The following is a 24,455-nucleotide window of genomic DNA, read 5'->3' as shown; positions in this document are numbered from 1 at the left end:
AATGGAGGGGGCGGTGGGAGGGCGAAGCGCTTAAAGCCTGAAGTCCTGCTGTGAATCTAGACTGTTCAGGTTCGTTTTCCTGGGAACGTGATTTTATGCACTTGTGGAATTAACTGCTTATTTTCTTCTTACAGTACTTCTATACAAATGATATCTCTTTTACTGAAAACAACTTAAAAATAAGTATTATTGAAAATCACTTCTTTGGGAGTTTTTTCAGCGTGATCAGAAGTGAAATTTGTAATCTTATCACAAATAAATAAGTGGTGGCGTGGTGAGTGCAGCGCTGCGGCCGCTAATGTCAGCCTTTGCCCCCCGGCAGCGCCATGGCCCGGGAGGAGCTGGGCTACGACCGGATGCCCCCACTGGAGCGCGGGCGGCCGGATGCGGGGAGCTACGCCCCGGACACCAAGCCCAGTGACCTTCAGCTGTCTTCCAGGCTGCCCCCGTGCTTCAGCCACAAGACGTGGGTCTTCTCCGTGCTGATGGGGGTGAGCAGCTCCGCGCCAGGCCCACGGAGACACCGTCCCCTCCGGGGTCCGCTGCCTGGGTGCTGTTCCCAGATGGCCCGGGGAGGAGCAGCCCCGGGCTACTTCTGCCTCTGAGAGACTCACGGGTGCCGATGTGCTTGTTCGCTCTGCTCTTTGAGTTATTTTCCTCAGCTGGTGAGGCTCTGTCCTGCTGGCCCTGCTGGCCTCTGGGCCGTGGCGGCTCTGTGTCCTGGCAGGGGTCGGACAGCCCAGGGCCCACACTGAGCCTGCCGGCTCATGTTTTGTACCAGGGCGGCCTCCACGACCCTCACCTCCTGGGGGTCTGCAGTGGTGGGGAGGAGGGGCCACACTCTCAGGAGGGGCCTCTGGGGGGTGGACAGCAGGACGGCGTCCTGACGCAGGAGCCCAGGGCCATGGGACCAGGGAAGGCTGAGGGGCCAGGGGACAGGGCCAGCAGGGAGGAGGGGGCAGGCCTGAGGGGACCTTGCCTGGGGTCCCGGGACGTCTCCCTTCCGATATGCCTGGATAAGCACTTGGACGACAGAAGAAGCCCTTTTGGCCCAAGCGGGCGCGGTCACCTGGGCTGGCCACTGGACGCACCTCTCTGTGGGTAGGAGCTCGGGGGTCAGCGTGCCAGGGGCCGAGGTCCAGGATCCGGGCTGGGGTCTTGCCTCTCCCTGGGTCCCGGGCTCTGTGGGCCAGCCCCGCGGCACCCTGGTGGTCCTGCCCACCCTCTCCCCAGCCGCTACCCTGTGCCACTGAGACGGGAACTCCCACTGTGTGGGTCGAAGAGGTCACTCCTCCCTCCAGCCCCCGGGTGGGCGGTGGGCGGCTGGTCAGCCTCCTCTCACTCCCAGGTCCTGGACTCTGTTGCCCGCAGCATCCGGCGGCCACAGCCCTTGATCCCGCTGCCCTCTTCTCCCTGAGGGGTGCGCCTTGGCCTCCCCCGCCCCCCGGGCCCGCGGGCCCCAGTGCCCCCATTCCATGGGGTGCACACGGCCCTCTGCCCACACCCGGGTCTGAGTGACCTTATACCAGTGACTTCGACCCCGTGGCCTCACCCTGTGCAGTGAGTTTCCATCTCTGGTGCCTTGAGCAGGATGGGGTTGTGTGCTTGGCTCTGTGCCTGGACCTGGGGGGCCCCGAGGCCCCTGAAATTGCACATGTGCGGTGAAGGCGTTTTCTGGGGAGTGGAGCCGCCATTTCTTGCTTTGAATTTTGACAGAGTCTCCTGTCCCCCAAATAAGTGTAGATGCCCATAACCTGCCCTGGGGGAGGGTGGGCGGCTGCCGTCCTGCAGGGAGGAGGTCTGGCGGGATCCAGGCGGGGATGTCGGTGTTGCAGAGTTAAGCTGTGGTCAGAGGGCTAGTTGCTCAGCCTCCGCGTCTCCAGGCCTGACTGTGCTGTTGCTCAGCCTCCGCGTCTCCAGGCCTGACTGTGTCGTCACCGAATTTGTGCTGCTGTCTTGCAGAGCTGCCTGCTTGTGACCTCGGGCTTTTCCCTCTACCTGGGAAACGTGTTTCCTTTGGAGATGGATTACCTACGCTGTGCTGCAGGTTCAGTGAGTAGCAGTCCTGTGCCAGCACTGATGTTTGAGGTTATGCACCTGGGTTTTTTGCTCTGAGATTTACCCGTTGCTGTCACTCGCTCCTCATTCAAACTCTCTTCCTATACTTTGCCTTCGAATAGCATCTGTTGCTTTTGAAAATGATCTATGAGGCAAGTCTATCTTACCCCACAGACTCCAGAGCAAGAAACGGCACTTTGATTTCCAACACGCAGGGGCATACTGCCCCGGCTGCCCCATGAGCCGGCAGGGAAGCCCCTCTGTGATTTGGGGGCCACACCTCACCCCTCCCAGAAGCTTGTACCTACTTCTGGACTCAGAGCCAAGGCCTGGGGAGCCGCCAGTCCTCATGGGGAGACGACCAGTGACTCCCACCAGCTCAAGCACAGGGCACATCCCCTGGGGTTTGGGGGGCCCTCTCGCCTATCTGCTCTCCTGTTCCAGCCCTGTCAGCATGCCCAAAAGTCTGAAAACACAAGACAGATGCAGCTGCCCTTACCGTGTACCCCCTGCCACAGGTTGCCCAGCCTCCACTCCCTTAGAAGAAAACCCCTTGAAAGAATTTGACCCGTTTCCTGCCCTTCTCTCTGGAACCTTCTAGGTGGCCCTTTGCTCACCACCGGAGCAGCCCTGGTTGGGGGTCACAGGGACCTCTGACCTCTGACTCAGATGGCTCCAGAGCCATGCTGACCTAGGCTGATGTCCCAGCAAAATCTTCGGTTACGTCCTTCACCCCCAGGGGTGACGGGCTAGGGAGACCAGTCAGGTGGTCCCACTGGGTCCTCCGTCGGTGCCCAGCCCCCATCCGACCCTTGTTGGGCTCGCCCCCCGCCCCCAGATCCCACTGCAGGGTCTGGGCGGGGAGGTCCCGTTGCTGCAAGAGCAACACCGGCACGGCCCACGGGACCCAGGCTGGCCCCCCAACTCCGCCCCGCCCTGAGCCCAGGCTGGCCCTCTCCCTTGTCCTCGGCTCCAGGGACGCAGTGGGGACCTCTGACGAGGACCCCGGGGGCTCTGGGGCCCCTGAGCATTTCTGCTCATTCACACGCAGATGGTTTCCCCTTTCTGCGTGACTCTTACCAAGACGCGCCTGGTCTCAGGCCACAGGAAGCTACATCTGCTTCTAAGCGCGTCCAGCTGGGACAGTCTTCATTTCGGTGTCTTTTTCATCATCAGAACAATTAAAACTCTTTCCAGAATTATTATTTTGAAAGACCCAGCACCCTTCAGCGTCGAGAGAGACCACTGCGTCTGATGGAGGGGGACATGTCTTGGGCCATGTGGGTTTTCAGGACACAGAGTGACCAGCAGGGACGCTCACCTGCTCTCTCTTTTCAGTGCATCCCCTCAGCCATAGTGAGCTTTGCTGTCTGGAGGAGAAACGTCAGCGCGGTGAGTCCAGCCTTCTGTCCGCAACTTCTGCAGCCCTGCACCCGCGCCGTGGGGCTTCCTTCAACCCCCCTCCCTCTGCCCCCAGGAGGGCGGAGGGGCCCGAGCTCGCAGGCATCCCCCCAGCTGACTCCAGGTGCCCCATCCTTGGGATGGGTGATGAATGCCCGGTTATGTGGTTGAATGTCACTTGGTTTCTTTCCTCACACAAAGGAGAACGAAACCCCTCCTGTCTTGTTTTCCAGATTCCCAACTTCCAGATACTGTTTGTGTCCACGTTTGCTGTCACCACGACGTGTTTGATCTGGTTTGGATGCAAACTTGTACTGAACCCGTCAGCAGTAGATGTAAGTCCCTGGAAAGCCACGTGGGTCCTCCTGGGGTCACGGGAGCCGAGGGCTCTGGTCCCACTGTGTCTGCTGAGCCCTGTGGGCTCGGAGCTGGCGTTAGTGAGCTATCTGCTGGGTAGTTACACCGGAGATGTGTATCGTAGCTCTTGAGTTTGAGAATTTCATTTAGGCTTCCGAAGAAAAGAATTGTCTTTAACGCTTTCACTGATTTCAGTGGACGAATTCACTGATTTTTGTATCTCTTTCACAACAGTTCTTAAACATTAACAGTAATGTAATAACATCTTTCATCAGATCTGCGATACTGCTGACATAAGTTGCCCTGTTACTTTATGTTCCGTTAAGAAAAATGGAAGAGTCTTGTCATTTAAATTACAATGCAGCAGAAAAAACATCTCTAGGAAACAGGACCTGATCAGAGATACCTCTGCTCTGTGTTCAACACGTTTTCTTTAAGATCGGGAAGAGGATGTGGTGGCCCGAGGACATCTCAGCCAGGTGTGTTAGGGCATGCAAAATGGGCAGACACGCGGATCTGAAAGGAGCACCTGTGCTGCCATCTTCTGCAGAAGAGACAATTTTCTCCTTTCTTGACATTTGCATTATTAAGCCCACGTAGCATGGTTGCTGGATGTGAAAATCAATGTAAAACAGTTGTTTGTGCCAGAAACAGAGGTTTTGGAAAATGTTATTTAATTACAGATATCATTTTATAAAGTTCCTGGGAATAAACCTAACAAAAAGTCTGGAGGCTCTTGTAGGAAATCATAAAGCCTCGCTGAGAATTACGACGCTTCTTTACCAAAGAAACCCTATGCAGAAGTGGGCGCCTGTCCCGTGGGTCCAGAGCAAGTGCGCCTGCAGACAGGACCCAGCAGGTTTAGGTGGTGACCAAGGGCTGGGGTGGAGCCCCCTTGAAGAACATGTTTGGGGACTCACCCGCACCCCACAGCCGTCCCAGCAGGACAGGAGAGCCGCCCCTGACCAGTCGGCCCAGGCAGCCCCACGTGCGCGGCCGCAGCCCCGGCCCGGAGCACAGCCGTGACCAACCTGGGGGGGCCCTGCCCCCGGCCCGCCCACCACGAAGCCGCGGCCAGTCGTCCCGCAGACACAAGGAGCACACTCTGTATGGAAGGGGACGCGTTCTCTTGGAGTGGCCGGCCGGTCCCAGGGTACATGAGGAGCCTTGGGAGAAAGTGAAGGGCAGCAGGGGACCACGCGGGCGCTCACCAGCAGGAAGCCACAGCGCCAACGCGCAGCTCAGAGGAGCCACACTCGTAATAAGAGGAGGTCAATGAAAGCCACAGGAGATGCCGTTTCCAGCGTCGGGACGGGCGGGAGCCCAGGGTGGTTCCCTCACGTCCGACAGCTCCTACGCGCTGCTGCAGGCTCTGTGGAAAAGTCTGGAATTTGCAGGTCCTTTCTGAAGAAGTACATACACTGGGGAGCCCCATGGCACAAACCCTGGAGAGACACGCATGCATGTGACCAGGCGGCATGTTCCTAGCAGCCCTGTGGATCGTGGCAAAAACTCCAAACCAAAACAGATAATCCAACGTCCATCACCTAGGGTGGTGCCCCCCAAGCGCACAAATGGACGAAGAAATTGTGAAAGATGCATGAAGCTTCATGCTCACAGCCTCCTCCTACTGGGGGCCTCCCCGCATGAAGCTTCATGCTCACAGCCTCCTCCTACTGAGTGGCCTCCCCTGGAGCTGGACCCGCATCGTCCCCCAGCCCAGGCCCCAGCGCCAGAGCCCGCCGTTAGCCACACCCTCAGGCTCCTGCCACCTCGAAGGTCCAGCCAGGTCATGTGCAGGACACGAAGCTCAGACACCTAAACACGTGGAAGGACCCCAGGACCACGATGTCAGGACCACCGGTGTCCAAACACAAGGTCACAAATGGTGAAACAGGAAACTGCAGCGTGAGGCCGCTCAGGAAAGGGGCTGCTCCCCTCCCCTGTCTCCCTGTGGAGCCGGGCGCTGGACTTGAACCTCCGCCCTGGGGACAGCCACGCAGGGCTTCGCTGTAGAGTCTCTGCTCCCTCTTTCCCACCTGCCATCCCTGCCTGGGCTGCTGCATGTCCGCCGTGGGCCCCGCTTTCTTTAGGGAAGGATCCAGCTCCATGGCCTCCGACGCTCCCCTTCCACAACTGGGCCGACGTGGGCACATGCCTTCGGGGTCCTCGTAGGCCGGGGAGGGGCGTGAGTCCACCTGGATTCAGCTAAGCCCAGGACACACCCTCACCGCCAGCGGGAGGCCGCCAGGTCCCATAGCCTTTCCCGCACTTGGCGTCCCCAACAGCCCCCGTTTTCCCGTCTGGTGACAGTGGCTTGCTGTCACCTCAGGTCACACTCTCCGATCACTAGTACTTTTGAGCCCCTCCTCCTGGGTGTTTGCCCTCTTGGGCTTCCTTCCCGTCCTCGGCTTGTCCGAAATCAGGGGTCTCTTCCTGTGAGCCGCAGCACTTGCTGCCACACCGTGTGTCAAGTTCCCCCGCGAGCTGCTCGACGCCACGCTTTGTATTGTGGCTTCGTGACTCCAGTTGTCTTCCTTCTTCAAAGCTGACAGCTCCTATTTCAAATATATTTCAGGATAAGTTTATTGAGTTCCTCAAAAAATACAGCTGGGATTCTATTACGATTCCTTGATGTTTACAGAGTAGTTTTGTGAGAAGTGACATCTTTATTCCGTGGAGTCATCCCACTGAGAGCATAGACCGTCTCTCTACTGACTCATATCATCTCTGTCCTTTGTTAGGGTTGGAAAGTTCTGAGCATTCTTGGTTAGATAATCCCTAGATGATTCACAGATGTGTTGCTAGTATGAATGGTGTCTTATTTATTAAATTATATTTTTAGATGGCTTATTGCTAGTGCAGAGAGAGGCTACTGATTTTCATTTTTTCTTTATTTTGAAATATTTGAGACTGGAAGGAATTTGCACAAATAGTACAGAGCATTCCTGTGTATCCTTCATCCAGTTTTCCCCAATGAGAGCATCTTACACGGTCAAATCAGGAGACTGACATTGGCACATGTTAACTTAGACCTTATTCATATTGTACTGGTTTTTAAAAAAGGATTTTTATAAGTGGACTTTGTGTCTGGAAGCTTTGCTGGACTCGTATGCTCCGAGTTTTCTGTAGGTTATGTTGGTTTCTCTATGTAGGTCACCCTATCGTCTGCAAATAACGACAGTTTAAACGCTCCTGTTCAGTCTAACCCTGTTGTTCCTTTTGCTCTATCGCTTTGGCCAGGACTTCTGCTACCGTGGGGCTCTCTGGCTTATTCCTGATTTTAAATAGGTTGTATCTAAAGAGTTTCCAATAAGTTTTTTTTTTTTTAATTTAATTTTGGCTGCTTTGGGTCTTTGTTGCTACTCGTGGGCTTCTCATTGCAGTGGCTTCTCTTGCTGTGGAGCACGGGCTCTAGGCGCGCAGGCTTCAGTAGTTGTGGCACGTGGGCTTCAGTAGTTGTGGCTCGTGGGCTCTAGAGCGCAGGCTCAGTAGTTGTGGCGCATGGGCTTAGTTGCTCTGCGGCATGTGGGATCTTCCTGGACCAGGGATCGAACCTGTGTCCCCTGCATTGGCAGGTGGATTCTTAACCACTGCGCCACCAGGGAAGTCCCCTTTGTCCGGTTTTAGAACCAGGGTTATACTGGTCTCATAAAATGAACGAGGCAGCTCTCACCTCTCTTTTGTTTTTTGTAAAACCTTGATATGATAAGAAGTCGCTGCTTCTAGAAAGTATGGTAGAGCTCACCTGTACAATCCTCTCCATCCGGGGCTGTTGGTGAGGGGTGGTCTTTCATTATTAGTGTTAAAGTTTTCTGTCTCTTCTTGTGTCAAATTTTGGGTTTTATATTTTTATCAAAAGTTTATCTATATCGTGCAGGTTTTCAAAATTATTAGTTTATAGTCGTTCATCTTGCTCACCGTTTTTAATTCAAGCCAAATATTTTAGTTATTTCTCCTTTTCATTCTGAAATGTAATTTATATCTCTATCGTATCTCTTAGTAGTCTTTTCGAAGAACTGGCTTTGCTCTGTTAACCTCACTTTGTATTTCTGGTTGTCAGTCTCTGCCTAGAACCCTGATGAAACAGACGTGTGGAATTATCTTAGAAGGTCACCCATTTATTATTGGTTTCTAATATCACTACATTAGGGTCAGAATGTACAACCTATAATGTACTGATTGTTCAGAATTTACCAGGGTTTGTTTTGTTGCCTAATAGATGGTCAATTTTTGTTAGTGTTACACAAATGCTACAAAAGAATGAAAATTCTATGTTTTATTTTGCATGTACAATTCTGTAGATCCAACTTATTAGTTGCATTTGTTTTTAAATGTAGAATTTTAAAAAATCATCATTGAAGGTATAGTGAGACCAAGAGATCAGGAGACGACTGCCACTGCAAAGACAGTTTATCACAGGTCCCAAGAGGAGGGGGCCCCAGGGCCGGTCAGGAGGCAGGGAGAGGGGACACGTGGGCAGGAGCCTTCACTGGGTTTCCGCAGGGAGAGATGTGAGGCAGGGTGAGCAGGCTCAGGACCGGCCAGCGTGAATAATCTCGGTGGGCTCAGGGCGGAGGGGCTGCCCAGGTGATTGGGGCAGGTGGCGGGAGAGGCCCATAGAGACTCTCGATTGGTTGGTTTTATTTTATTTTATTATTTTTTTGGCCGCGCTGCCTGGGATCTTAGTTTCGCGCCCAAGGATTGAACCTGGCCACGGAAGTGAAAGTGCTGAGTCCTAACCACTGGACTGCCAGGAGATTCCCGATTGGTTGGTTTTATATCACACAGTTAAATCAACTTTGTTGGTGTATTGTCCTGTGGATTTAAACACAGGCATGGATTTCTGTAACTGCCAACAGTCAGGACGTGCATCAGCTCCGTAACCCCCAACCCCCTGGTGTTTTCTCTTTGGGACAATTATGCACAGAGCTGCTATAAACGTGGGCAGGTTTTGGTGTGAACGTAAGTTTTCATCCCTTTAGAGTAAATACCCAGGAGAGACCAAACACCAAGGAAGGTTGAGATCAGGGCAGACTACAACCCGAGGGCCAAATCCAGCCCTTGAGCCAACAATAATTTAAAATCAAAAACCCACCAACCAACAAACAAAAAGACATATGTGAGTCAGAGCTGTGTGCCTGGCATCTGGCTCTGGACAGAAAAGTTGCCGAGACTTTGAAGAGGCGTCTAAGCCCCTTCGTGGGACTGTCCACGTTTACGGGATGAAAGTGAAGAAGCCGGTTTTACAGACGCATGTGTTCTCCTTTGGCAGATCAATTTCAATCTGATTCTGCTGCTTCTGCTGGAGCTTTTCATGGCAGCCACGGTGATCATCTCTGCGCGGTCCAGCGAGGCGCACTGCAAGCAGAAGGTTGGTCCAGCCTGAGGCACGGCTGCACCGCAGACCCGGCTGCGGAGCGAGGGGCCAACGGCCCCAGGGAGGCAAACCTGGGGATGCAGCACCATCTCCTCCGTAGCCTGATCCTGACCAAGTAACACCACCCCCACCCGCCAGTAGTGTTACACGCAGAGACCAAGTCCGCCTAGAGTATCACCTTGTAAACTAGGACTTCAGCAATCAAACACATTTTCACATGCAACGAGAAGGTCCGTGTTTGAGCTTTTGCGCCGAAGCCTGGAGATCCAGGAGCGTCTTCCAGATGCTCACGTTTCAGACCATCACCCGAGCGACGGCCTGGACGGACGGCCACCCCTGTGATGAGGTTTTGTTTCTTTTCAGGGCTCCATCTCGGAGAGCACCAACATTCTGTATGAAGTGACATTTCCTGCTCGGGTCCTGAAATCCTATTCCGTAAGAAAAGCTTTTCTTTCTCCTTATTTTATTTCATTGTGGGGGGAGTACTAGATAAATATGGTGTAGGCGTGTCCCTGGTACATGAACTGTCCTGGTTGACAGTACACCCCCTTTTACTCTCAATGTGTCCATAAATTATATGTTAATTGTGTTTTCACTCGTTTACGTCCTCTCCAGAATCTTTTAGTCTACTCGTTCTATTACTGAAAGAGCTGTTAAAAACCTCCCAATCTGTGGGCATTATCAATTTGTCTTTGTAATTCTGTAGCTTTTCACCATAGAGTTTTGGAGCCTGGGTTTTTAGGTACACGAAAGTTTAGAATTCCTTCCTTCCTTCATTTTTTTTTTTTAATCATTACGAGCAGCTCTCTATAGTAGTGGCTTTTGCCATAGAACATATATTGTTAACTACGTCAGTTACCTCTCGATTAATATTTTCCCTGTGTGTCTTCCCCTCTTCTTCCAGCTCTTCCTGTCCTTACATCTGGGCAGTTTCTGTACAGAGTGTTGGTGCCGTTTGAATTGAGCTGGTTCACTCAGAGCGCAATTCCTGACACGTTCATATTTATTTCTCCATCTTTTTGTTTCCTATTTTCTATGCCTTTTCCCACCTTCCTTTGAATTGGCAGGAGCTTCTTCCTTCCCTTTCCCACGAATTTGGGTTGGAAATATGCGTTTTCGATATCCCCTTGGAGGTTATCCTCAGTGTCTCAGCACGGGGTGCCCTGATGCTCTGCCCTGAACTCACAGGACCCCCTGCACCCCCGCCCCCTTCCAGGGACCCCGGGGAGCCTGCCCGTTCCCCTGGGTGACACTCTCTGCCCCCAGGTCATCGAGGTGATCGCCGGTGTCTCCGCCATCCTTGGAGGGGTCATCGCTCTGAATGTGGATGACGCCATCTCAGGCCCGCACCTTTCGGTGACGTTCTTTTGGATCTTAGTGGCCGTGAGTACACCCTGGGTGGCCCTCGTCAGTGTGGCCGGCCTTTGAGCTCGGTTTTGGGGCAGTCAGGCTGGAAAGCAGCGGGAGGAGGGGTGGGGGTGGGGAGTGGGCGCTGGTGGGCCGAGCAAGATGCTTCCCAGGTCCTCGTGGGCCCCAGACCAGGGCGATTTGGGAACCGAGGATTAAATGAGTCGGGATGTTAGCTGGTATTATTATTATTATTATTTTAAACTGGCTTGAGGATACCAGTACCTCATACAGATGTATTTTTGTAATCATGATACTGTTTACTCCCTCAGATTAGCTATTATTTTTTTTAAATATAAATTTATTTATTTATTTTTGGCTGTGTTGCTGCGCGCAGGCTTTCTCTAGTTGCAGCGAGCAGGGGCTACTCTTTCATTGCGGTGCGCGTGCTTCTCATTGTGGTGGCTTCTCTTGCTGCGGAGCACGGCCTCTAAGTGCGGGCTTCAGTAGTTGTGGCTCACGGGCTCTAGAGCGCAGGCTCAGTAGTTGTGGCGCACGGGCTTAGTTGCTCCGTGGCATGTGGGATCTTCCCGGACCAGGGCTCGAACCCGTGTCCCCTGCATTGGCAGGTGGATTCTTATCCACTGCGGCACCGGGGACGCGGTAGCTGCTATTAGTATTTTATATTTTTTGCATTAGTTTCCCTGAAAAGTACTTGTTTCATTATTTTATAACATATAACATTCATATTGTTTTATAATACGTTTTAAAATGTAATACGTTTATATTATCTTACATTGAATACGACTACCGTAAATGCCTAGCCCCGCACCTGGTGCTTGGTAAGTGCTTACTGACTACACGGTCACTGTTCTAAACGTGGGCCTTTCATCCTTGTATAAGTAAGTCCGAGTTGACTTACGTAATTTAATGTTGTTTAGCGTTTAGCTGAAATGCGGCCCGGGGAACACACGGCCCCCAGGCTTTGGCCCCCCTTGGCTGTGCTGCCGGCTGGGTGTGGGCCACACATCCGCTTGGAGCAGCTGCGATGGGCCCCTGCACACCCGAGTTTCCACATGTCACGTGATGCCCCCAAACCACAGGCTCCTGTGCTTGGTGCTCCCACACCAAGGGCCTGGGCATTTCCTTTTCCTCTGTGGGCGTGTGGATGGGTAACTGGGGCCCGGACACACCTGGGCCCAGCAGGCTGTGCTGGGCTGGGGCGGCGGACCCCTGGGCACCTGGACCCCCGGCTGGGGGGCAGATGGATGGCAGGGGGCTGGGCCCAGCACTCAGCAACCTCGAGGAAGCCCTGTGCTCCCCTGAGCTTCCCTCTGCCCGAATCGTGTAGAACTAAATCAAGCTCCTTAAAATAAGTGGGAAAAGGCATTTATTGATTACAAAGGCACAGGAATGCTGGTCCAGCGGAGGAGCCCCCAGTGGTCAAACATGGTGGGCAGGGCGCGGTGTCTCCAGGGGCCCTGAGTCTGATAGCCCAGCCGAGCCCGCCAGCGGCCAGCTGGCGCTCCCTCCAGAAATGCGGCGTCGTGAAGGTGGCGCCGCTGAGCGTGAGCTGAGCCCTCCCCGTCAATGAGGCCAGCGAACTGACGAGAAACGTGAAACGTGATCATCGACTGGGTCCTGAGCTGGGAGCAGACCCAGCTGGACCGGGACATCGTCGGGACGATTGCAAGTTGGAACACAGACCCTGCCTCGGACAAAGCTGCTGAGTCTGTGTCACGTTTCCCCGGTGCGGTGCTGAATCGAGACGGAGCAGTAGACACGCACACGAGCATCTGGGGGCGGGTGCCGCACCTGAGAGAGCAGGTGTGCGGGTTCCAGGCTGCTCTGCCTCTCTTGCACGGATCCCCGGCTCTCCTGGCGACCAGGATGGCCCGAATCAGAACGGGAGAGTACACGTTTGGGATCTGACTTGCTGGGCTCTCATCTCTGAAGCCTTTCTTTTTCCTTTTCTTAGTGTTTTCCAAGTGCCATTGCCAGTCATGTGACGGCAGAGTGTCCCAGCAGATCTCTGGTAGGTGAAGCCCGGCCGGGTTCCAGGCACCCGCGGAGCGACCTGCCGGGCTGGGCGGGGTCAGGGGCGAGCATCTGAGGGGCGTCTGCAGGCTGCGGGCTTGAGGGGGCCTTGCGACTGTCCGAGGGCTGGGCTGTCTGTGGAAGTAAGCAGAAACGGCCCATTTGGCATAAGAGTCGGGAGAGATTCCTGGGACTCAGCAGAGGCGGCGCCCTGTCCGGCTGTGGATGTCGGACAGTGACAGTCGCTAAACCGGCCCAAGTGAGCTTCCGAGCTGGTGCTGAGCTCAGCCGACACCTGGGCCTGCGTGGCCTCTGGGCCAGCCATGGCTCTCCGAGGCGGGAGGGCCTTGGGAGGTCGCAGGAGCAGGTCAGAGGGCACTGGGAGGAGGCCATCAATTCCTAAGTGCTATGTTATCAACAGAGCGAATTGCGCCTAAGTTGAGAAAACTCGCGCGACACGTGGTGAGCTTTGAGTTAACGGGCAGACGGAGCACAGAGACTCAGCAGGTGCCCCAGGCTGGACGCAGACACACGCCGCTCGTAACTCCCGCTGTGTGATTGCCGGGCGGCACCCTCTGTCCAGGCAGTGGCTCCCAGACCCCGACCTCCCACTCTTGTCTGCTTCCCGCCAGGTGGAGGTGCTGATAGCCATCTGCAGCCTCGCGGCCCCGCTGCTGTTCACGGCCTCGGGGTACCTGTCCTTCAGCGTAATGAGAATCATGGATGTCTTTAAAGATTACCCGCCAGCCTTCAAGGTGGGTGTTCTTTTATTTTATTTTGAACTCTATAGAAACACGATGCCGCTGAGCAGCGCTGAGCCGCTGCCCACGTCGGGGCAGATGGCCGGAGCTGGCTTTGCGCACGGCCTGACGCGCATGGAGCTGGTTCTGCTAATTTGCTTTTCTCCGTGCACTGTGAGGCGTCTGTGCACCCTTCTCTGATGCCCGTTCTGCCCGGCACCGCTCAGCTGCTTCTGTTCTTCTCCTCTGGGCTGCTCTGCCCTGGGCACCCCCCAGACACCCCTCTTCACAGGCGCCTTACATTTTCTCGGCCCTGTTCCCATCCACTTGCATTTAAGAGTCACCGTTTGTCCAGTTTCATGAGAGACCCCATTGGTTCCTGGGTAAACTGAGGAGAGTGAGAGCCTCCCCTCTACGGGGGCTTCTCGGGGGTCCAGCGTCCTCCCCGCAGGCTCCGGCTCCGGGTGAGGTTAGTTTCAGTATAGACAGTGTTTGCCCCCAAATGTTTATCATGAGAAATTTCAAACATGTGGCAGAGTTGAAAGGTTAATGCAGTAAACACTGAGATTCCCTGGAGGTTTACGTGTGTGTCCGTGTGCGTGTTTATGCTGACGGGTGGGTGGAGCACACACATGGCCATCGTTTTCCAGAGGCATCTGAAAGCGAGTGGCAGAGGTTTGAGGTGACCCTTCGCCCTTAGATGCTCTGGCATCTCAACAGTAAGGACAGTCTCCTGCACAGCTGAGGTGGCTGACGTGCTAGGTGACAGCACATTGTCCCCTCAGACCATCCCGAGAAGATGCTTCGTGGGCTCAGGTTCTCAGAGCTATGAGGGTCGCTCAGTCTCTTTGGATCTGGGACAGTTCCCACTTCTCCCCCAGGACACTGACCTTTCGGAGTCCAGGCCAGTTGTCTGGGAGATGGTCCCACCTGTGGATCTGTTTGCAGTGGCGTCAGCGGGAGCGAGTCCAGGTGCACTGGTGTTGCCATCCTGGCCGGCTTGCCGTGGCTGCCAGGGTGCCTCTTGGAGGGCAGGCGATCCCTCGCAGGACGGAAGCGCCTGTGGGCAGCACTGAGGGCTGCTCGCAGGGGAGGCCAGGGCGCTCACACCTGCGCCTGCCCGAGAACCCCACGGAGGACGTGTGTGCGTCGTTGTCGGCAGAGTGCTGCATTCTTTGTTCTTTGACGCTCAGGGCGACCCACCCCTCGGCTCCCAGATGCCAGCACGTCCTCCTCTCCCGTCAGACGCTTGAGATGGCCCCGGGCTCACCTGGTCCTGGTCCTGCCGTGTCTCGCCCTCGCCCCTGGAGGGGGGCCGTGTACCCATTCCTGTGGGGGCATCGTTGCTCCTGAGCCCTGTCAGTGGACGGAGCTGAGAAATGTATGCCCACTTAAAGATCCCTGACGTATATTGCAATTTCCAATTCAAATTTTACGTTCTAGGGTTTTTTCCCCCTTAACCTCTGTTATTTTATATTTGCATCATTTTTCTCTTAGTCCCAAAATCCTGGTAACATTGAATATAGTTACTGCTTAAATTTGCCTGACGACTCACACGTGTTCACAATTACAGGACGCATTCTCGACCAGCAGCGCACCTGCTGGGTGAGGGACGGCTCGCTGTACGCGGAGGTACGGTCATGTGCTCTGCGAAGGCACCCCCTTCTGTGAGCGGTCCTGCTACACAGTCAAGTTTGATGGTTTCTCTCTGTATTCAGTTTTAGGCTCTGATGCTTTTTCCCTCTTAATAGTATTTTTGAATATATAAAACTTTCACATGGTTCAAGTCAAACCATCTGAAAGGCAAATTCAGGGGAGTTGTGGTCCCATCCACGGCTTCCCCGATTCCTTCTACAGGTAACCTACAGTGCATATTATTATTTTCCTTCTTTCCTACAAAACAGGTCACTCTAACCACGCTTCTACACCTCACCTTTTTCTTTTTTTAACTTAATTTCTCCTGGGGGCTCCCGTTTTCCCTCCCACCAACGGTATGAGAGCACCTGCTTCCGCGTAGCTGGGGAGGGTCGCCACGCTGGGCTTTGTAACACAGGTGAGAGACAGAGCCTCGGGTGGGGCCGTTACGTGCATCTCTCTGAAAATGAGTGACCCCTTGTGTGCCTGCAGTGCTGCATTTCCCCAGTAACCTCCGTCCGTGTCTCTTGACCATTTCCTAGTGGGCTTTGAGAACGCTGCTAACGCAGGGAGCCCAGTCCTCCGTCAGACGCAGAAGATGCAAGCGGCAGCCTCAGCTTGGCAGCCGTTTTCACTGCTTGCTGTGATTTTTGTCATGTGGAAACTTTGTTGTCGTCGTCGTTGTTTTTTTTTTTGTGTGTGGTACGCGGGCCTCTCACTGCTGTGGCCTCTCCCGTTGCGGAGCACAGGCTCCGGACGCGCAGGCTCAGCGGCCATGGCTCACGGGCCCAGCCACTCCACGGCATGTGGGATCCTCCCGGACCGGGGCACGAACCCGTGTCCCCTGCATCGGCAGGCGGACTCTCAACCACTGTGCCACCAGGGAAGCCCTGTTGTTGTTTTTACGTAGTTAAATTTGTCAATATTTTCCTTTATTGCTTCTAGATTTTAAGTCACAATTAGAAAGGCTCGTACTTGTGTTTCCGCGGGAGTTTAGCCTGGAGTGCCGCACAAGGAGTGGGCCCCGTCGGACTTTCCTCAAATGGCTCATGGTTCAATACTGTTTATTGAAAAGCCCACCTTTCCCTCAGTCGTCTGAGACTCTGCCTTTATCACGCACGGAGCTTCGGTCTGTTTGCGCCCGTTTCTGCCCTGACTGTCCCCCCTCGGCCGGTCTGTGCCGCCAGGTGCACCCCGGAGGTTTGCACCAGGCATCGCGACCTGGCCTGCTCGATGCCTCGCGGCCAGCGGCCCTGCGTTTCGGGGCTGACTCACTTCTGTCGCTTGCTAGTTCTTCTTTATGAATGCTATTTATTTATTTATTCATCCATTTATTTATTTATGGCTGCGTTGGGTCCTCGCTGTTGCACGTGGGCTTTCTCTAGCTGTGGTGAGTGGGGGCTACTCTTCATTGCAGTGCGCGGGCTTCTCATTGCCTCATGGCGGCGGCTTCTCTTGCTGTGGAGCACGGGCTCTAGGCACGCAGAGCTTCAGTAGTTGCGGCACGTGGGCTCAGTAGTTGTGGCTTGCGGGCTCTAGAGCGCAGGCTCAGTGGTTGTGGCACACAGGCTTAGTTGCTCCACAGCATGTGGGATCTTCTCGGACCAGGACTCGAACCCATGTCCCCTGTGTTGGCAGGCGGATTCTTAACCACTGCCACCAGGGAAGTCCCTCTATGAATTTTAGAATCACCCTGCCTGGCTCTAGATAGCCAGCCCAATGTTGCATTTTTTAAAAAACTGGACTCATGGTTAAATGTGCATATAAACTTCAGAGCTGTTGAGTCTTTTTGGTTTTTTTCTAAGTGACATTTTCTGGGCTCTTCTTTGTCTTAACGTCGCGTTGTTTTGTATTTCTGAGGCTGGAAGGACACCCCTGCAGTGTGGGGAGGGGCCAGTGCTCTGTGGTTGTCCTTGCAGCCCCTGGGGCTCCCTCTAGTCCTGGGCAGACCCCTCCTCACCAGCAGCCAGTGCCGCACCCTCCAGCCTCGAGACGGATCTGTCGACCGTGCCTGTGTCCCGCCGCCCCGGACCCTGCCCCTGTCTCTCGTCCGGCTCGGGGCCTCCACAGCAGACCTCCGCCCCATCTGGGCACCCTCGGCGAGGCCACGGGTGGTTTCAGTGGCTCCGCTGTGGACACGAGTGGTTGTTGGGAGGCCTGGACGACTTGACCCGGGCAGCGGCACCATCACCCTGTCGCCCCACGAGGCGGGTCATCTTTGTGTCCCTCTGTTAAACCCAGAGCAGAAGTGATTTCCTCAACTCTCTCTCACTGAGACAGAATGTTCCTGCTCAGGCTGGTGACGTAACAGGGCACAGTGGAGTGAGAGCCTGAAACCGCTCCACACAGACTGCGGCAGGGCTCACGGTCTGTGCTTCGGGGCCACGGCCTGGGAAGCCTGTGCGCTGCCTCCCTGGGCAGTGGGCCCACGCGGTGGGGCCCTGGGGGCGGCTGAGAGCCAGGAGGAGAGGCCCCGGGCTGCTCACCGCCTGTCTCCACCCCTGGCAGTCCTACGACGCGCTTCTGTTGCTGCTGATGCTGGAGCTGCTGCTGCAGGCGGGCCTCAACACGGCCACGGTCATCCAGTGCGTGCGCTTCAAGGCGGGCGCATCCTGGGACGCCGCACAGACCGGCCCGCAGGGACGCCCGGCGGGAGAGGTGAGTGGCCTCCGAGCGAGCGTGGCTCCCTGTCCCGTCCCGTCCCGTCCCATCCCAGTGGGGCTGTCTTCCCAGGGCCCTGGGCAAAGCGACGCCCACCTGCGCTGACTTCTTTCAAGACCTGTTGGGTCACTTCGTATTTTTTAAAATGCCCCAGAAAAATCTTGGAAAGGTACAATACGCTATACGCTTTTGAAGCCAGCCAGGCCAACACAAATCCATTTCTGGAAAGGTGTTATGGACTGAATGCTTCCAGTTCTACTCTTACAAATGTAGAAGAGAACTTGGCAAACATCTGCATGGATCACAGAGCTTTCCCTCCTGCGGCTCGTCAGGGTGCCCACTACAGACGTGGCAGCAGCGACCCCTGGCCGGCGGGCTCTGAGGGTCACGCCAGCCCCTCGGCCAGGCTCGAGGCCGCTGCACTTGCCCCAGGCCCTGCCTCTTGTCCCCACGGCTGAAAGGCTCCTCCCCGTGAGCTGCCCACTGTGGTGCTTTTCCCGGGCAAACCTGCCCACTGTCCTCCAGGTGCTCCGTGTACCTGGGAGGCTGCTGCAGGGCCCTCCCTGCAGGCGCTCCTCCCGCCCAGCCACCACCCGGGCCCGCCCCGTCTCACGTCCTGCTCTGCTGCTCTCCGGCAACACGTCCGGCGCGGCCAGCCTCCCGCCTTCGTCACCCTGTCGCCCCATGAGGCTTCTCCCGCCCTTCCCGGGGGACGCACTCCGGCGTCCGTCGTTGGCCCTTCCTCAGCCACCCTACCTGCCCCACCTCTCCCTTCGTTGCACTTCTCATACGGCGTCGTTTGGTTGTTGTTTTTACCCGGTTGTGGTCAGTCCCCAGCGGGGTTGGCTTTGTCCCTGGGTCCCACGTGAGGTCCCCCTGGTTCTGCGTCAGGACGCCAAGGTGCAGTGTCAGGCCAATGAATCCTCCCCCCATGTTCCAGAACTGCCAGTTCTGGGGGCGCAGGGGGTGCTGAAGCGGGCAGCTGTCCTCCCTGTTTGGTGACCGTTGCCTCAAGCGTCCTCCCTCCTCTGTTGTCATGCCCCTGGAGATGCCTTCACAGCCTCCGGGGCCAGGTCAAGACCGCTTCTCTGTGGAGTGTCCAGCCTCTGCCCCCAGGAGGAGCTTGGAGGGACTTACCCCTGCACCCTGGTGTGTATCATTCCACAGTCAGCAGTATTTACTGAGCACCTACTGAATGCAGACGCTGCTCTGCCAGGTGCTGGGATGCAGACCCACAGGAAGAGGCCTCACGAGGCAGGGGCAGGTTCCACCCGAGCCCCCGGCTCCCCGGCTGTTGGGAGGATGCCCACTCACGGCAGCCTCCCACCCCCCCATCCAGAGCCCACCCCGCAGCCCAGGCCCCGCCCCTGCGGAGGACATGTGCTCTGGGTCGTGGCCGGAGGTGCCGGGGCTCTGGACAGCAGAGTAGTGAGAGGGAACTGAGCCTCCTTCCTGCTTCCTGCCGCGTGGGTGGCCCGGGACAAATAACTCTTTGCCTGTCTCAGTCACAGGTGGCCAGAAGCCCCCTGAAGGAGTTTGACAAGGAGAAAGCGTGGAGAGCCGTCATGGTGCAAATGGCCCAGTGACTGCGCACCCCTCTTGTTAACTTAACGCACAGACTCTAGTCGTCCCCGAGCCGCGACCTTCCAACTCGCCCCTCCCCTTTCGTAGGGCAGGCTGGGCTGCAACGTGGAGTTTTCATTTCTTACGGTAGTTTAATTTTGAAATAGGCAAACGTTGACTATTTTGCGCCGACTGGGGGGGTTGGAATCAGTTCAGTGCTCCGGAGGTGGCCTAACCACAGGAGCAGTGGCACGGGGCCCCCAGGTAAGGGAGGGGCCCACGCTAGAGCTGAATTCTCCAGGCGCTGACATTTGGGCAACCACGGGTCTCTGGGTTCCCGGTCCGACCAGTGACCGGCTGCCGGTGTCTGCTCCTCCAAACCTCGCCCCGCCTCCCTGCCCTGCTTTTGTAGAGCATCTACTGTCCGCAGCCAGCACACACACCTCGCTAAGCCATGCGTGGATCTCACCCATTTCGGCCCTTCTCTTCTTGGGGGCCCCGCCCGCTGACTGAGCATGGATTCCTTGACGAGGGCAGAGCTGCTTCCGCCCTGTCTCGAGAGCCCGTGGGGCTACTTCCCCCAGAACCAGGGGTGCAGGGCAGCCCCCACCCCCAATGTGCAGCCTTCCCCACGTGAAACCCACCTGCCTGCGTTTCTGCTCTCTCTATACTTAAACCCAGTCTTTCCGGAAGGGCCCCCGTTCAGTGGCTCTGGTCCATGCACGGGTGTCCTACACGGCCAGTGGAGACCCAGCTCAGCAGCGGTCAGCCTGCACCCGTCCTGAGCCCTCTGTCAACAACACTGGGGCCAACCCCCTCCACTGTGGCAGCTCAGTGTTCTCTGGGGTAAGGCCCTTGTCCAAGGCTCTGAAAACTGACAGCTCACATCTCCACGTCTCGGTGGCCTCCGTGTCCCGGGCGGGCCAGGAAGACGAATGCCTTGCTCAGGCCCCCAGACAAGCACGGGGGCAGCAAGGTGGCTCTCACCTGCACACAAGCAGCCCCCACCCAGCCACAGCCCACGGGGCCCCCTCCCCTTCCTGCAGCTCCCCAGCCTGGACGGGAGCCAAGGGGACAGTGCAGGTGTGACTGATGTCTCCTGGGGGTCCAGAAAGTCTGAGTCTTAGAGCTGGAATGAGGTGCCTGGGGGCTTAACACAGGCCTGCACTTTCTTATTTCAGAGAGAGCTTGAAAAATCCACACAAATGGGGTTTTAAAAGTGTATAGTCCTGTCTCTGTCAATTTACATTTTTGTGTGACATAGTTTAATACCGCCTGAGCAATAAATGCTAACATGTCAACGTGGCCCAGGTGCCTGTTTAACTCTGGGTCTCTGGGTATTTGAAACAACTGAGAGGTAAAGCATAGGAGGGGGACGGGGGCGAGGGCCACCTTTTAATTTATTCATGATTTATGTTGCCCTGAGCCAGTCTGCAGTGGGATCTGGTGGAGACGGGAAAGGCACTGGGGCCCACCCAGGGGAATGCCCACCACCCCTCATTGAGTGGGCGCAGAACCTCACTTTTGGGTTATCTTGGGTAGTTAGATGCAAAATAAAGATTTTTAAACCAAATAAAGACGACATGTAGATTTGGGAAAGTTACCAGGAGGAAAGGCACTGATGGGGTGGGCGGGTCTTTCCTACTCACCCCTCCCTCCGCAAAGATGCTGGACCAGAGACGCAGGATATCTGGGTGGGCTGGGACACTGGCCGATGCTGGGAACCCCCGGGGCGGCGGGTCAGGCCCCACAAGTGACCCTGGGGACACCAGAGCACACTCCCTGGTGGGCTGGGGGCGTTCTGCTGGGGGACATCGGATGTTAGGTGCAGAGGGAGGCCCGAGGTGTGGACCAGAAAGAGGCCCGAGGGTCCCAGGACACAGCCTGCCCTGGACAGCCCGGCTGGTTCCGCAGGGGCGGGGGCCCGGGTGTGGCCCTCGGGTCTTTATGACCTGGGGGGCTCTGACTGCCAGGGCGGGTCTGTGTGACTCTGACACCCGGAGCAGGGCGGGACCGCGTGATCCCAGGCGGGGCGGGCGCCACTCGCTGGCCCTCCTCCCCGCGGACACCATGCCCGGCCCCCGGCGCCCCGGCCCCCGCGCGGGCCGTGGCCGCCCCTCGGACTGCAGCCCCTGCCGGGGGCCCCGCCTGGATGCCCCCGACCGCGGCCTGTGGGACCCCACGGCCCCCGCGCGCTGTCGTCCCCGGAGCCGCACTCCGAGCCACTCCCGCAGCCGCTCCCGCCGCCCCCTGCCGCCCGCGCGCCCGCGCAACCCCACGCCCCGCTCCGGCCGCCGCCGAGCCGCGCTCCCCGGGCCCCGCTGCCGGCGCCCCGGTGCTGCTGCACAATGCGCCGCGCGGCCCGGGCCCGTCACCCCGGGCAACCGGAGGACGCGGGACGGCGCGACGCGGGGCGAGGGCACGGGCCCCCTCCCGGGTGAGCACGGGGCCAACCGCCCTCCGCCCCTCCGCCCCTCCGCCCCTGGGATTCTAGACCACCCCCGCGGAGTCCCGGACCTACCCTTCCTTCGGAGCTCCTGACCGCCCCCTACTCCAGACCTGCCCAGCCCTACACCTCTGGACCCCGCCTTCGGCCCCCCCACCCCGACCCTAGCCTGCGCCCCCCAACCCCAGACTTCCCCCTCCACCTCCGCCCTGCTCTCGCCCCTCTGAGTTCCCTGCTTCTAGCAGCACTGATACCCCCTTGCAGGGGTCCAGGCAGTGGAAGGGAGGAAAGTTGAGGTGCCCGAGGCCGAGGCCGGAATGGAACCGTCTGCGTCATCGGAAGCGGAGCGGAGAGGAGAATCTAGTCAGTATTGTCCTGAGCCCGCCGCCCTGGGTTTCCTGAAAGGGACCGCCAAGCTCAGGCTCGGGGAGGGGGCATCCGTCTGTTCTGTTGATCTGTCTGCCCGTCCTTATTCCGAAGTGCCTGCTTTAATTCCAGGAGCCTCGTAATGTCTTAATATTTATCTGACTTTGTTCTTCAGGATGCGCTCAGGTTTTCTTGGACTTTTGCATTTTTAGAATCGATTGTTAATATAAGCCCCCCCAACACACACACACACACACACACACACACACACACACACACACACACACACACGAGTCCTGCCGGAATTTTGTGATTCCATTGAATGTGTAGATCAATTGGGGTGAGAATTAACATCTTAATATCCAGACTTCTGACCATGAACATTAGCTCTTTCATTCTTGTCAGTAAGGTTCCCACTTTTAGTTACAGGTGTGCAAGACCTTTTGTTAGAATCACTCCCAGATAATCCATGCTTAATACTGCTGTAGGTGGCATTTTTGAGTTTCATTTTCTGATGGTCTCTAGCGTATAGAAATACAGTTGAATTCATTTTCCTGGCTTGGAAATAGAAATAATTAGATTTATTACATGCACAGTCATCACCTGCAGATCTTTTCAGTCTTAATACCTCTTATTTCCTTTTCTTGCATTATTGCATGGGCTAGCACTTTTGAGTATAATGTTGAATAGATATGATATAGTGGACATCTTTTTTTGTTTCCACACAGGAGGAAAGTACTCAGTGTTTCACCATGAAATATGATGTATAAGTTTTTTTAAATGTTTTAAACATGATTTTTTTTCACATTTCTTTGACTGTCAAGTTTTCTTTGGCAAATTTATCTAAAATATTGAATTTTCATTTTAGAACCTATTTTATAGTTATAATACAGAGGCCCTAAACTGATCCAGGTTCACCAGGATACCTTTCTCTAAGCCCTAGTGGTTAATATTTTCCCTATAAAATGTACAAGTATCTTTTAACTAAGTTGTCATTCACAAAAATTATAAATTAAACACCTATAAATTCTTGTTGCTATAAGTTTTAAAGGAAGTTCCCTTTATTCCTAGTTTACTGAGAGTTTTAAAGCAAGTAGTTATTACATTTTATCATATGTTTTCTTCTGCATATTTTTTCCTTTAGTCTATCAAATGATTACATTATGGATTTTCAAATATTAAACAAACTTTGTATCCCTAAAACAAATACCACATGGTCAAGTGTACTGTTTTATATGTCACTGGATTTGATTTACAAATATTTTAAGATTTTTGTGTCTATTTTTATAAGCAAGATTGGCTTGTAATATTTCTTTCTTTTAAAAAGGTCCTTGTCAGATTTTGGTGTTAAATGTATGACCTCATAAAAAAAACTTGAAAAAGAAAAAAAAAGAAAGGGTTGAAAAGGCTTTTCTACTTTCCTCTTTAGTGAAAGGGTTTATATGGGGGGTTTTGGGTTTTTTTTTTTTTTTCTTCTGAAATATTTGGACAGATTGACCTCTAATGCCATCTAGGCCTGGCTTCATTGTGGGAAACATTTTAAATATGGAGTTAATTTGTTTAACAGAAATAGGCCCATCTGGATTTTCTATTTCTTTTATGTCACTTTTGATAAGCAGTGTCGTTTAAGGAAAATGCCCATTTCATATGAATTGCCGAATTATTGACATGTGGATGTTCATAATATCTTTTTTATTGAAGTATAGTTGATTTACTATATTTATATTTATATTTCAGGTATACAGCAAAGTGATTCACCTATATATATATATATATATATATATATATGCTTTTTCAGATTCTTTTCCATTATAGGTTATTACAAGATATTATTCCCTATGCTATAAAGCAGGTCCTTGTTGTGTATTTATTTTGTAGAGAGTAGTGTGTATCTGTTAATCCCAAACTCCTAATTTATTCCTCCCCTCCCACCTTTCTCCTTTGGTAACCGTAAGTTTGTTTTCTATATCTGTGAATCTATTTCTGTTTTGTAAGTAAGTTCATTTGTATCATTTTTTAAGATTCCACATATAAGTGATATCAAATGATATTTGTCTTTCTCTATCTGACTTACTTCACTTAATATGATAATCTCTAGGTCCATCCATGTTGCTGCAAATGGCATTATTTCATTCTTTTTTGTGGCTGAGTAATATTTCATTGTATATGTATATATATATGTATACCACATCTTCTTTATTCATTCATCTGTTGATGGACATTTAGGTCGCTTCCATGTCTTGGCTACTGTAAATAGTGCTGCTGTGAACATGGGGGTGCATGTATCTTTTCAAATTAGAGTTTTCGTCTTTTCCAGCTATACACCCAGGAGTGGGATTGCTAGATCATATGATAACCCTATTTTTAGTTTTTTAAGCAACCTTCATTCTGTTCTCCATAGTGGCTACACCAATTTACATTCCCACCAACAGTGTAGGAGGGTTCCCTTTCCCCACACCCTTTC

General features: G+C 54.4%; 1 protein-coding gene across 1 annotated transcript; it reads left to right on the top strand.

Annotated features, from left to right (window-relative positions):
* Positions 1 to 326: 326 nt before the first annotated feature.
* On the top strand, positions 327 to 19,202 carry MLC1 (modulator of VRAC current 1; the record flags this gene model as incomplete). The annotated part of the gene is made up of 11 exons (XM_082665944.1): positions 327 to 491; positions 1,963 to 2,052; positions 3,397 to 3,450; positions 3,693 to 3,794; positions 9,092 to 9,190; positions 9,560 to 9,631; positions 10,463 to 10,579; positions 12,522 to 12,578; positions 13,213 to 13,335; positions 17,464 to 17,613; positions 19,128 to 19,202. 11 exons carry the CDS (start codon positions 327 to 329, stop codon positions 19,200 to 19,202), a joined length of 1,104 nt encoding a protein of 367 aa, XP_082522070.1.
* Between the last annotated feature and the right edge of the window lie 5,253 nt (positions 19,203 to 24,455).

Source organism: Grampus griseus (genome assembly GCF_964374135.1).
Source record: "Grampus griseus genome assembly, chromosome: 11".
In the NCBI taxonomy this organism is placed as follows: domain Eukaryota; kingdom Metazoa; phylum Chordata; class Mammalia; order Artiodactyla; family Delphinidae; genus Grampus; species Grampus griseus.
This window is presented reverse-complemented; position numbering and strand designations above follow the sequence as displayed.